Below are 15,036 nucleotides of genomic sequence, written 5' to 3'. Positions count from 1 at the left end.
CTGGTTTTGTGGAAGTCTTGCGGGTACTTGCCCTGGAGGTACCCTTGTCTAGCACAGTTACCAGGGTCAGAGCAGGACTTCCCTTGCAATTACAGCTTCTTTTCACCATGAATTCTGTCTCTGCACACTGGAGCTGAAAGCAGAGAATGTGTGTCTTCTGTGCTCTCAATGCTCTTGCAGCATGAGCAGCAATTTGCCCAGTTCAAATGTAGGAAAAGGAACAACAGATCAATAAAGATCTAAATGGTCTGAGCAGCACTGGCAGCTGGTTTGTTGTCGAAGACAAGAACACAGGGAAAGAGGAAAATTACAAAACAGATTGGAATTGGAAAGAAAAGGGGTGTGCTGATATGCTAGGAAACAGAAGAGCAACATGAAGACATACAACAAGGACCCAAGTTATGAGAGCTGGCAGAACTGGCATTACCCCAAGGATTTTTATCCAGTACCCAGCATCCTTATGTACAACAACAGGGATATGCTAGAAAATTATTAAACCAGGACAAAAAGCCCATGACTGAAATAATACCATCTTGAGAAAAAACCTCTGAGTACACTGAATCACCCTTGCCTCCAGGTCTTGGAATACAAGCTAGGATCCTGGATCAACCTCGCCAGCAGTATATCTTATTTTTCTCCAGGGCTGATCAATGGAGGAGGTGACAATCAAACACAATTCTGAGATATTTTCAACTCAATCAGCAGAAATTGGGACCTTGGACCTAAACATTCCAGCCCTTCAACTGATCTACTTAGGTATCAATGAACTGCAATATGATGGAATTTCTGAATACTTTCCCTACACTTTTCATTTGTTGCAATAAAGACTATTTAAAAATTTATGTTAAGATTGCAAGATCAATAATTTAAATCAGAAAACATTAAGGTTCTTTGTGGCATATGCATTTTCATTTAGTGCTATGCATTATAATTGCTTCATTTACACCATCAAAGACACAAGGTAGGCATGCTTTGGGGATATTCAGAACTGTACACTAACAGACACTGATTTCATGGCATCCTTGCTTGGTTTCTTGCCTAATTTGAAAGACACATAATGAATAAACCTATATATACATTTGTGAAATATTTAGATGCTACACTGATAAGCATATTAAAAAAGCCCACAAAATACTGATAGTTTTGTCTTTAAGGCAGGACTTGAATAATGCAATAGATTAAGCTTGTGGCTGCACATTAAACAGAAGAGATAAACAGAATATTGAATTGCCACTTAGTGATTACATCTGTCTATCCTTGTCCACCCCAAAGGAGACAAGGGTGGTGTAGACAAAAAAGTGATCATATAGTTAAGCAGAGCACAGTAGAGAGGGAATTGGTTTTACAAAGGTAAAAGATAATAGAATATTGTGGATGCCTCATTTTCCATTTTTCTGAAAACCTTTTAACATTGATTTTTGTGTGTATGTGTGCTAACATCAGCTGCATGGGTCGGTTCACAAAGCAAAGGTGAAATGTACTGCATTTACCATTGAATTTCCACTCCATCCCTCCTCTGACAATGTGAAGTTGAGAATGAGTAATCAGAATGAATTTTTAAATTTCTCACTAGGCATTATTATAATTAATGCCAGACTAAACAATTGCATAACAGCAAGCTATCTTCAGGTGACTTGCAATGATGCAATCATCTGAGATTTAGCAATAACACTACATTTTATTTTTAGTGGTACAGCTGATTTCAGGAGTCCCCATATTCTCTCTCATATTCATTCATTCTTGCCAGCTGCATCAAAACAGTTATTCATAGTTCTGAATGGTAAAACATATCTAATAAGGTAAAACAATAATAAATCCTTCACCACCAGTTTTTGACATTCAAAAATAATACAAAATAAAGTAAAATTTTACCTGTAGAAATACCATTCTTCTTCAAATTAGCAACATAATCATTGCCAAAGGAATCACTCCCAACCTGTACAAAAGATAAAATAATGGGTTTTCTCTACAGAAAGGTGAGAGGATAAATAGACTATCTTTAGACAACCAAATGCTCTACTGTAATTTAAATACAACACTTTTATTCTTGAGAAGCCCTTTGCATTATTAATCAAGAAAAAATAAATAAGAAATAATGGTAAAAATGTATTAATAGTATTAGCAAACAATAAGAACAGTGTTCTGCAGTTTTCTCCTTCTCTATTACAAATATCCATGTTGCAATATTCAAGTTTCATCCTTTTACAAACCCTGTGCTTCTCTGACACTGAAACTTCTGGGGATTTTAAAATCTGGACATGTACTGAATTTTTCAGCTTTGAATTGAAAGCATTGACATTAATTCTGGTGTCTTTCTGAATTGCAGTTTGTATTTTGAATTTTTTACCTCAAGTTTCCTTGGTAGAAAAATATCAAACTGTGTCTATGGGACAGAAAGCAATGATAAATTTAGCATTACTAATTTCTGCAATTCTCAGTACTAAGTGTACTGTTTAGAAATTCAACATTTTTGTTTGCATTATCCAGCAACAGCAGATCAAGTTGAGTTAAGGAGTCAAGCTATGGTCTATTGTTTTTTTTAATAGCAACTTAAAAAGCTTGTAATTTCAGTTCCATTAATCTTTTTAGCTGAAAACAATTCTGCTTGCTGTTTATTCAAAGTAATATAAATTCCTTTTTGTTACATTACACAAGCTGAACAAAGGAGATGAGGTACATGGAGAGAAAAAAATAGTTTAATTTGCTTAATACCATGCAAGCATTTAAAATATATTTATAAAGCAAACAAAGCTTTTGAGTCACCATTCAGCCTGTCTTCAGCATGCATAGCATGTGTTCCCAATTCCAAGAGTGAGTTGTGTATCTGAGCAGTGTCAAAGACTAACCAATGCTACAGAAAGTATTTTTGCAAGAGATAAAAAGAAGTAGAAGCCAAATCAAGATCCTGGTTGTGGGTCTAGAGGAGTCCTAACCAATTATCCATCTTCTCATAAAACAGCACTTCGTAGCTAATGGTATACTTCAGTTACTACCAGCACAAAGCAGCTGCCTCTACTGGCTGTTGTTAAAAATTTGTCTATTTATGAGTTCAGTCCTTCAAAAAGCTGAGAAGGCCCGAGTACCAGCTAGTGATCACAAGAATCTAACCCTTTGAGTCAGAATTCTGAAATTTAAAGTGTCACAGATAGATGATCCTTCTCCTCACGTATTTGATTGCATAACCATGATTTGAAATGTCCATTTCCTACAACATCTATAAGGGTTTTTTCTAAAGCATTATTAAGGATAGTCCCAGTCTTGTAGCAAAGGAGGACAGTAATTAAGGTCAGAATAGTTTAACCAGATGGAACATTGGTCTAGTACATGGAAAAAAACCCCAAACAACCCAACATTTTCTTGGGTCACTGTGTTAGTCATTGTTTTCATATTAGAGTATATTTGTACTTCTGGCTACTCCCACTTTGCCAGACAGGGCGGGTTGTCAGAAGCTGCCTCTTCTGACTGCTTTAGGCTGGATGACTGCAGCCATCTGCAATTTAAACCTGAGCTGTGCTCACCTCTACACCCTAACAACTGTGCTCTGATGGTATCACCTTCTCCCTCCCTCGCTACTATGATTCTTCTACAACAAATCTCACAATCTGTTTAGTCAATTCAGCAACAAAATATTTCATAACCCCCTTCCAGAAGCTCAACTGAAACTTCCTTCCTTCAGCTCTGGATCCTGCATGACTGACAGACAGACATCCCTTACTGTTCAACTGTCAAAGCAGCTGAGATCAGCCATGGTACTTTTGCTCACAGAAAGACATCTCAGTGCTGAAGGGAAGCCCTCCAAGGGGTGTCCATGGAGGTCACTTTCCTCTGGAGACTTTTTTCCATGTTAGTTCATCAGTATCCAACCCAGTTAATGCTAGTGCATTTGAAGGACTTTATTTTTCCATTCAGGCTTTACCCCCAAGAAAGACAAGAGTATTGGGCATTAGACTCAGTTTAGATTAAAGGCATATTTACTGACCATGTCAAATTATATAACATTGTTTTAAATAATTTCTGCTTTTGCACAGACTCTCCTAGATGGAGTACTGGATAAATAGAAAAATAGATGTCTCAGTCTGCAGACCACAGAACACTGTTAAGAGCTTAAATAGCATTTCTTCTTTCTTGAATTCTTAACAACAAAAGCCATTTGTACAAGGATTATTGTCACACAGTTTACATATCAGAATAAGTGGAATTACATCAGTATTTTTCAGTCTGGGTTTTCCCTGCTTATGATCATGTTTTCCACATGAAGCTAGGGAGCTAGCTGGCATCATAGCAACTAGAATTCTAGCAGCTTAAGAATCAAACTCATCTGTACCTGAAAATTACTTTCAACAAAATGCATGTACCTCTTGATAATTTTTATTTATTTTATATGTTGTTTTTTTTATTTCAAGTGTTTACTATTTTTTGTCATTAGGGAATTAAGCAGGTACTAAAGACAAGCATAAGACAGTAATACAAAAGGAAAAAAACAATTGAAGATACCCATCATACTCTGCCCTGCATCTGAGATACAGCTATATTCATACAATGAAGTGAAAATTTAGCCTATAGCACTTTAACTTAAAACTTGGCTTATGGATCATTTAAAAGACTACACAACATGGTAATACAACACTTTCTGTTTCTAGATAGGAAACAAATGCAGCCATGGCTTAAGCAGAGTTTATTATATGCAATATCAGCAATGTCCAGTGAAGATCATCCCAAATTGTCTGTCAGAAGTAAAGGATGTTTTTCAGCACATACAATGTCTTTCAGACCAATGTCCCTTCACCATCTTATTCCAGGATGCCAAACAGATTTTTTTGGGAATGGTCATGACAAAAAGAAAGAAAATAGTTAGGGGAGTTTGAAATTATTTTTTCAGTACAGCAACAGTGTTCTTGTATGAACCTGAGCAATTACTTTATTTGCTTAGATCATTTAGTACCCTGAAAGGAATGCTTTACATTTCTCTGTAACTATTCCATCAGTACATTGTTTTACAGGACAGAGCACATTGACTGCTACTGTGACACACATTGGTAACTCAGAGTAACAAAGCCACTTGCAGACACATCCTGCAGGAAACAGAACACTGTTTGCATTTCCAGTACTGAAACTCAATATTTTAACATTTTTTACAATGTTTACATTAAATGCCACAGCACTCTGTGGCATCTCTAGTCATAACAGTAAGTCATTATAATTTTCTTTCTCTCAAACCCTCACCAAACACTGACTCTTGTGTTTTAAAGCTCTGAGGTACGAAGAATTCCTTGTCACTTGATCTGAGACCTCTATCTCCAGTCTTGTTGAGGACATCCTCTAAATTACACTGCTGCTAAAAGGATGCCACACGCCAACGGAATGTCCCTTCAATATTAATACTGATTCCATTTTCTTAACTTCAGATTGTAGAACTAATTTTTGCATCCACACTAGATAAAAATTTTTGGGAAATATGACCAAAACAGAAGTATGTAACTGAGCACAGAGTATGTGTGTGAGGGGCAATCCAGCTTAAAGCACCACCAAATATTTCAGATTACTTGTTGCAGTAAAAATAATTTAATTGTAGAAGCTCATTATTGCCAGATTCTTCTTAGTTTATTAAGAAAGAAATTTTATATCTCATTAACTTACGCAGATGTAAGACTGTATATGAGACTTCTATGAGATGAGATAGTATTTTGTGAGGCTATAAAGTGCAATTTTTAAAAACTAAATAACAACTTTCAAAATTAAAAAAATAGAAAATGCTAACATTTTCTCCAATGAATACACAACAGAAAGCAAGAGAAAACAAGAGAAAGAGACAGATGGACAGACAGACAGAAAGATGGAAAGACAGAAAGACAGAAAGAAGAATGGGTTTTACTGAAATAACAGAAGTATGTTTTTGAAAAGTACTTAGAAAATATAGTAGCTACTAAATTTTATTACGAATGTGTATGTTTCCATTGCACTGAGCAAAGGGCTAGATCATTTTAAAAAAATAAAGCAAAATTCACACTTGCAATGGAAAAAAACCTTTTAACATTTAGCAGGAAATGTTAGAAGGGAATTCACTGACAGTTCATCTTGTACTTGAATCTGATCGTTCTTGAATGCAAAAATGATCAAATATACACAATATGACAGAAGTGCAAACATTGCCAAAAAAAGCCGACCCCACACTGTAGAAGAACTAGTGATAATAACTCACAGAAATGCTTTCAGGTGTAATTTAAATTTATAGCCAACATTGTTTAGTCTAAACGTTGAATTGAAAGAACAGTGAAGAAGGCTTCCTTGAGATGTTTGCAGTACTTCTCAAAAAATCCTTGACAGACAATGATCCAACAAATTTAGCATCCTCCCCAGCTATGGCAAAAAACAAAGTATGTCCAGTCAATTTGAAGTTTCATCTACAGTTAGCACAGGATAGACAATAAAGACTACAGAGAGAAAAAATTTGATCTTAACCGTAGTAATGATCACTCAAAACTTATAATGTTTAATGACAAAAATCAAAGAAAAGCCTTGTAAGTATATAGCATCTGCCAAGTTGAATCAGCCCAATGGTCTGTGAGCAAGTCCTTAGAGCTGCAGTACATCAGATGTTTCAGAAAAGTAGGCAAAAATATCCCATAGCACACAAAAGTGCTAGAATTTGGATACTATCACCTTATCTTAACCTCAAGTAAAGAGATAATGATTCAACCCTCAAAGCACTTTTACATTCTTTCTCAAATTTGTCACTGGCTTGTGAGTGGCTGGTTTTTAATCATCTACAAAGTAAATTCAGAGCAACCATAGCTTCTAGCACCTGAATGCCATCAATGAAGTGCTGATAGCTGTAACAGTGGGGAACATAAAGAGGAAGGCCTAATCAAGATTTCTTAAATTTTAAACATGTCTAACTCTTCCAATTCTCTTTTCCATGGCATATCAACCTAAGTTTTGCAATACTTCTCTATATGCAATTTCTGTCAGATCTGTAGCCAACTAGTCTTTGGTTCTGGCAATGTTCTTAAAAAGCCTCCTCCATGCTTAAATTTATAGCTGAAATAAGAAAAAGAAAAGAGAATTAGAGAGAGATTTTTAAAAGCTAAAAACATACCAAAAGCTTTTTGGTAAGTGACCAAAAGGTTTACTGGAATTTGCATGAACATTCAGTTCAGCTGTAATTGAAGAACAAGTCAGTACTTACCTTGCAGATCAGCGAGGTCTTGGCCCCAAGTCGAGCAGACTGGACACACTGGTTGGCTCCTTTCCCACCAAAACCAACAAAAAACTTGTGTCCAAGGATAGTTTCTCCAGCTTTTGGCAATCGCGTAGTAAGGCTATTCCAATTTAAAGCAATATTTACATACATTAGTGGCTGAAGATAACAAGCATCTTCAATATAAGAGTTACATTGTTATAATCCTAAATGACTCAACAGTCAGCCAATAAGACTGAAAAATACTTAAAAGACCTTTTAGGGTTCTACTCCACATCCCACTAGCTTAAGTTTATTCCTTATGTGCCACACAATCAAGTTTCTTGTCCCCTCAAGAGAGGGACTGCATTTCTTTTGTTCATGTTTCATGTTTCTACAGAAGATGCACCTTATCCCTGACTGGGATTCTTAATACAGATAAACCATAAATCTATAGGTCTCACTGTTCATGGGGTTTTTTTACTGTAAAATTAGGCTCAAGTTTACATATAGTTAATTTAGTTCCATTACATGTAATTATACCTTCTTAAACTATCCTTAAGTAATTTTTCACTCTGTTGGTGTTCACACCCCTAAGAATTGTAATCATTACCAAAACCTGCCTCTCCTCTGCTGTCATGCAGGCATACTGTACATATTTAACATTTTTCTTTTTTAAGTTTTTCTCTTTACAACTTCTCAGCATTTTTTTTTTCCTTGAATGCAGTCCAATCACATTTACATCCTTCTGCAGATGGGTGCCCAGAACCAGATGCACTAATACAAGCCGAAAGCCATCAGGAGTGTATTCTGGTTTCATTTCCATTTTGAAAAAAAACAAAACAAAACTGCAGTTCTGTTAACCCTACCAGATGCTTTGCTATCTCAAACAAAAGTTGAAAAGAGTAAAAGATGCCACTGAGACTGTGGGACAGAATTTCTCAGAATGCAAAGACTACCTGACTTCTGTAATTTTTATTAAAATATGTAACCCAAGGATGCATTTTCAACACTCAGACAACCAAAATTTCTGCCTTCTCAAGGCATGCATTCCAGATACCAGGCCTAAAAATGTAATTTTAAAATCTCTTATGCTACAAACAACTTCACAACATGTGGAAAGGGAAGGCATTCCATGGTGTACTAAGAACCTACTCAGTCAAGAACAGTTACCTCAGACAGTTCCCAAAGTCTGCAGGATAGAAAGGAAGCATGGGGAATGGGAGTCTAAAAGAATTCAGAAGAATCCACCACCCTAATGATGAAGAGATTAAATTCAGCTCTGTTTGTCAATTTAAAACGTCATTTTACCAATAAATCTCACAGCAGCTTCAAAATCCAAAAACTGAATTCTGGGCTCCTCAGGACTAGAGGGACATGGAGCCCCTGGAGCGGGTCCAGCAGAGGGTAACAAAGATGATCAAGGGACTGGAGCATCTCATGTATGAGGAAAGGCTGAGGGAGCTGGGCCTGGTCAGCTGTGACAAGAGATGCCAGAGAGGGAACCTCATCAAAGTCTGTCAGTATCTGAAGGGAGGGTGCCAGGAGGATGGAGCCAGGCTCTGCTCAGTGCTGCTGAGCAATAGGACAGGAGGTGATGGGCAGAAACTGATGCCCAGAAAGTTCCCACCTGAACATGAGGAAGAACTTCTTTACTGCGTGGGTGACTGAGCCCAGAAAGTCTCCCTCACTGGGGATATTCAAGAACTGCTTGGATGCAATGTACCACGCGCTCTAGGATGACTCTGCCTGAGAAGGGAGCTTGGAACAGATGTGGATCACTGTAGTCCCTTCTAACTTCAACTATTCTGTGACTCTTTGAAAATTGCCAGCCTTCCAATTCAGAATAAAAGGTTAGATATTACAAGAAATTATTCACTGTGGGGGTGGTGAGACACTGGAACAAGTTGTCCAGGGAGATTCTGGATGCCTCACCCCTGGCAGTGTTTAAGGCCAGGTTGGATAAGGCCCAGGGTCTAATGGGAAGTGTGCCTGCTTATGGCAGAAGAGGTTGTGACTGGATGATCTTTAAAGTTCCTTTCAACCCTGAATGTTCTATGATTCTGTGCTTCTGCATAAGGCAATCACTACAGATTGTTTTTGAAAGGATATGAAGAATGTATATGTTACTTTTTGAGCTTATGCTGCACCTTCTGGGGCATATGGGTGTTTGCAGAATCTTACAGAACTAATGACAGAGCACAGTCTAATTTACTGAAAATTCTCAGGAAAAAGCAAACATTTTTTTTCTCCCTCTAATTTTCAATTTCTTCAGTCCAAAGGTGTAGGATCAGTAGAAAGTCAAGAAAACCTAAAATGAAACCACCAAAGTCAAACAAGTCCCAAACTCCCAGAAATTAAGATTTTGGCTTTGAAGGAGTTGTTACAGGTATCAGTAGTTACAGTTTCCAGAGAGATGCGGGTAGGGATGCAGCCACACTAACAGAGACACTCACTAACACAGCATGCCAGATTTTAGGATAGCATACACAGTCACCAGGTTTCTTTTGTGTGGGTGGCCACAGATAAACCCCCGAAGAGTCACACATACAGCTCACAGCACTCATTTCCAGAGATTCAGAGCCAGGAACATTTTGTTGCAAAATGTTTAAACCATTTCCAATAAAAACACAAAAGCTTTTTAAAAATACACTTATTACCTTATTACCTTGTGTATATATATATATGTGTATATATATATATATGTGTATATATATATATATATATATATATATCTGGAAATGATTGCTAAGCTCCTAATACCTAATACAGTCCTAATACGGTGAAGTTAAAACTGCCCACAGCAGCATCCAGGAAATTGTTTCCATTAATGAGTAACTTTACATTCTCAGGGACAAAGTTGCAATAATAAAGAGTATCGATAAATAGAAATAAATAAACAATATTCCTTAATGGCAACGTCTGTAATTTATCACCATTTTCACCACTGGAAGCCAAAGTAGAGACAGTTGTGGACCACAGAATGAAGGCCACAAGACTCAGCTGAGGAAGCTCCTCTTCAGTTACTGCCAGGGTACAGCACATACACCTCTAAAATTAGGCAGCATTCAGTAAGGAAGGATTTTCACCCAGCCTTGGTAATAAGAACAAATAGCAGCTCTTGTACAGTTCCTTTCATCCACACATCTCACTACACCTTAAAAAGCAGAACAACATAATTATTCCTGTTTCGCAGGTATGGGACTTAGTCAATGCATTTTGCCTTTTCATGGGTCAGTCAAGAAGCCAGGGGCAAAAACAAAAAGAGAGATCAGCTTAATCCACCAGCTCACACTGTCTTCTCATTTAAATTCTGCAGTATGAAAATGGCATCAATTCTCAATTAAATTTTCTTCCTTAGGCTGGTTTTTTAAAGAGATTATAGCTTATTCTAAATAGAATTTGCTTCCATAAACAGTCAATATATTTTAAAGCAAAGATTATAAATTTTCTTTTCAGCACACATCTCCTAATAGCACTACTCAGAGCTCATATTCAGGTATGTTCAACCATAAATATTGCTGTTTTAACAGTGGCCACACTATGACTTGATTCTTCTTTCTTTTATGTTGGCATCAACATGCAAGTCTAGTGGAAGCATCATAATTTCACTGGTGAAAAACAGGCTTGGTGAGATGAGAATTTTGGTCTCAGTGTTTCAAGTAGCATGGCATAACAACTGCCTGTGGGGTTCAAACAGCTTGTGGAAGACAGGGAAATGACCTTTTTTATTGCTCTGATGGAAAGGTACAAGGCAAAGGGCAAAGGATCAAGTGCAAGTGTGATTTATAACAGTTCAATTTTTAAAATAAGCTAAAACAGACCAGGCAAGAACACGTAGCAACTTCCTACAGATCCCTACAAGCAAACCTTCACCATGTTTCATTTTAGGTATGATTGCCAATCATTCCAGACCAAATCTCCATTCCAGAAGCCCATTCTTATTTTCCATATGAAACAAATTTGGATATACACTAATCTATATATCTGATCTGATATCTATACTGATCTATATAGGCAGTTTTAACTTACACTGAAACCAGTACTCCTGAAACAGGTTTCTTTGCTAATATAATGGTATTCTCTCATCATTTAATTCTGCAACTATTCTAACTTTTGATTCACATCAGACAATTTTAATGAGCATTTCAGGCTTCTTTTATGAGCAGGCAGTGATGACTAATCTGTATGATTAAGAAACCCTATAAATTCTTGGCTTATTCATGGTGTCACAAAGAATACCCAAAATAGCCTAAAAGTGATGAAACAGCTAATGTTACTCCAAAACTAGGCTAAATAAGTTAATTAGAAAAAATGTCACATGAGCATTCAGAATTGTTACATAAAATGTTTTGCAAAGCCATTTACAACTTCTGACGTAATTTGAAAACATTGACCTGAAAAACCCAATATAAGTTACTATTCAACAGACTCCTCCTTGCTTACATGACAAATTCTGCTCACCATTGATAGCCTAAATGGTGCAAAGGATACTGTGCTCTTATGTCTTATGAACAATCAGAAACTGAACTTGAAAACTCATAATACATTCTAAGTAAAATAAAATCACTGCATGTTTTGCAAATTGTGCATGGTACAACTGAATCTTATTTATAGAGGAAAGTTCAGACTGAAATATCTTGAATTACTTTGGACGTTACAAGCAAGGAATATCCTCACTCATAATTTCAACCGAGTTTTTACAAAACAATATTTAAATGTAAAGCACACAGGAATGCTGCCCACATTTGTTTGAGACTAATGAAGAATCTTACGTACACTTATGTTTCAGAGGTTTGGGATGAATAAAGGCACAGACATGAGTATTCTACCACTGCACTAACTTCAACCCTCCCTTCCAGCATGTCCACGAGTTCCCATAGAGGCTAGAGCTGATTAGCATTTGTATTTAAGAACAGACATCCCTTTGGAGGGATGGCATTAAAACCAGAAGAGAACCTTATACTACAGTGTTGAAGCACTGAATCAGAGGTGAAAGCACAATGTACTGAGTCATTAGTGCACCTTTCCCGATATTCTGGGTTTTCTCAAAAAGTTCCCCTCTATGCATATGACTAAATCACATACAGAGATAGAAAGTATGAAAAAGGGGAAAGGGAGAGATACATATTATGCAGAATTTGCATAAATTAATCCTGAAATGAATCATAGTTTGCTTCTGATTCTTCACACCTGACCACTGTTTGTTCATTGTTTTCAACACGTGAAAACTAAAAAGATGTATTATTATTGTCAGCTTAAACTGATGTGAAGCCATGCCCGCTTCTCACAGCATTTCCCCACTATTTCTCTAGCACTGCTTTTATTGCTTTTATTTACAGAGCTTCCTAATTCAAAACATTTTTGTTCAAAGGGTCATTTTCATTTGGACCAGAGCATTCATCCAACTCATTATCCAGCAGCCAAGGTGGGTCAGTGAAGGGAGGAGCAGGAGATTCTCTGCTGGCAGCGGTACAGCCAGACTGCCCTGAGCCAAAGCTGGGACTTCACTTGATACTACTTTGTGTTGAAAACACTTAATGCTCTGTTGCTAAGGTTTGCCTAAGTAGCACAGTATACTTAGCTCATTAGATATATGGAAAAGCAGAGAGTATCACTTCATTGCAGAGAATGGCATGCATGAGAAAGGAAAATAGCAAAGCACGTGAATATTTTTCTCTAAAAAAGTCCCAACAATATTCTCATCAGGCAACTCAGAGGGGAAGAGAATTTCTACATTAAATATCACCAAAAATGCTTAAAATTACTGTTATTTAAATAGTATCAAAAGAAACATTCAGATTTCTTAAATTCCTGAAGAGAGGTGAAGATGAGCAGGGGTAGGAAAATAGCAGCAGAAATACTGAATTTAAAACTGACTTAATAAAAAGCAATATAATATAAGGCTCTAGAATTTAGCTTTGATTCTGTTCTCTTTGAATCACTGAACAAAACTTGCTTTCTCCACTCCTGGGAATTCCCTAGAATGGGGAAAATCCCAGTGAGATTAGAGTAGGTGTAACTAGCCACTGTCTAGTACATACAATTTACTGGCCTTTCATGATTCTCACAATTGAACAAATACAAAGGAGAGAACAGTTCTTGCCTCTAATATAATACAACATTGTGGTGAAAAACTCTCAGACCTCGTTTGGATCTGGCTTGACATTTTGGTTTAGCCTTGATATGTTTTGTCTAGCTTCATTTTGAAGACTTGAACATGTGCTGTGGGAAAGTATCCATAACATGGAGACAAAAAGACCACACTCTTTTCAAAATCTGATATTCTTGACTCATTTATGTTTTCACTCCTTTTAATCATCCATTAAAATATATTACTGGGAGGTAGAAGACTTCCAAGATTTCTAAAGAGATTACCTCAGGAATTCAGTTAACTAGACCTTGGTTTAAGCATGGGGCAATCTGGTTCTAGGTTTGTAGACATCCTTCAGACCTTCAATGACTGACAAAACCCTAAAAATCATAGCAAATCTCTATTATTTTCCTTTTATGCTCCTCAACACGACAAGATTTTCTTTTAAAAAAAACTCAAAACTTTTCAGACAATTCAAACACTTGCCTATTGCTCAGACTTTTGATGGTCTGAGTTCTCCCTGCAGCCCACAGTGATGAACACTATGGAAGCACAACCCAAGCTGGTCTCAGGCACAATAACTGACACTTACAGAGGAGTCCCTTTGCAGCACAGTGAGATGCAAAAGCTTTGCACCATCATCCATTCAGAGGGACTTTTTAAAATCAGTTTGAGTTTACATCAAAGAACATTTATCATCACAACACAAACAAGTGAATGATAAACTGGTGCAAAGCTGCAGGAATCTTTTCAATGAGTTTTGCCATCAGGGAAAATATGTATTTTATGAAACAGAAATATATATAAACAACAGATAAATATACAAACTGTTTATATAAGCACATTAATAGATATATATAAATAGACAAACTGGTTTGTAGATCTCATTACTGAGTGGGTAAACAGCTGAAGTGGCATAACTGTAGAAAATCTCTAGCAAGGGAGAAAATGAAATGAATGGCTGTTACTACACGTAAGATGGCCACAAGAGTGATATCTTCTTATATGTACAATCACAGCTTCAATTGAAAAGGAACAAAACTTGTAACATATAAAATGAGAACAGCTGTCCACAGTTCTTCAAGAGCTTCAATGAATAATTTTGTTGACCCTCTGTGCAGAATCAGATTTTACCCTCCTAGATATTAAAAGCTGAAGCAAATAGAAAGGCATTCAGATGAACGCTCTGAAGCATTTATGGTAATACACTGTACTGCATTTCAGTGAAATTATGGTATTACTAATACATCAATTTCCTAAATTATGTTATGAATATAAAAACTTCAATACAAAGAAATTATTTTTTTGACTAATTACCAGAAAGCTTTCTCATGGAACAACAAACCTGTAACATTTCCTCACATCACTAGCATTTAAATCTGGGGAAAAGGTGGAACAACATTGATGGGTTCATAATGTGTGGAATGTGTAATTCTGAATCTGAAGCTCTAAAGAGACGTAAAAACTCAAATAAATCTATCTTCAGATATTTAAGTCTCAGCAAACATTCCATCATTCTTACCAAACATCTGTTTTGTATTTAAGAAAGATTGTGGAAATTTTCAGAATTGCTACTCTCTAGCTTTATTTGCCTCCCACGTTGTTCCTCATTGATGTCTCTCGATTACATTATTTTTGGAATGGCAGTTACATAATTATTTTCAATGCAATCTGACAGTAATGTTAGAAGAGACTGTCTCTGAAACAGGCTGTGCTCACCCAGAACTGAAGCAGGCTGCCTACAGTTCCTGTGCTGAACAGAACA

The 15,036-nt window shown here is 36.7% G+C and overlaps 1 protein-coding gene across 2 annotated transcripts in view; it reads right to left on the bottom strand.

The window, feature by feature from the left end:
* Positions 1–15,036, bottom strand: part of RBKS (ribokinase) — a 75,668-nt gene that overhangs the window by 47,912 nt on the left and 12,720 nt on the right. For both annotated transcript variants that reach the window (XM_059467427.1, XM_059467429.1), the window contains exons 2-3: positions 7,187–7,319; positions 1,873–1,936 (exon numbers count right to left, since the gene is read on the bottom strand). In XM_059467427.1, coding sequence (XP_059323410.1) covers positions 1,873–1,936; positions 7,187–7,319 — 197 coding nt within the window. The remainder of the gene's footprint in view (positions 1–1,872; positions 1,937–7,186; positions 7,320–15,036) is intronic.

This window comes from Ammospiza nelsoni, chromosome 3 (assembly GCF_027579445.1).
Source record: "Ammospiza nelsoni isolate bAmmNel1 chromosome 3, bAmmNel1.pri, whole genome shotgun sequence".
Lineage (NCBI taxonomy): Eukaryota > Metazoa > Chordata > Aves > Passeriformes > Passerellidae > Ammospiza > Ammospiza nelsoni.
The sequence above is the reverse complement of the archived record's forward strand: the minus strand, read 5'-3'. Positions and strand labels throughout refer to the sequence as shown.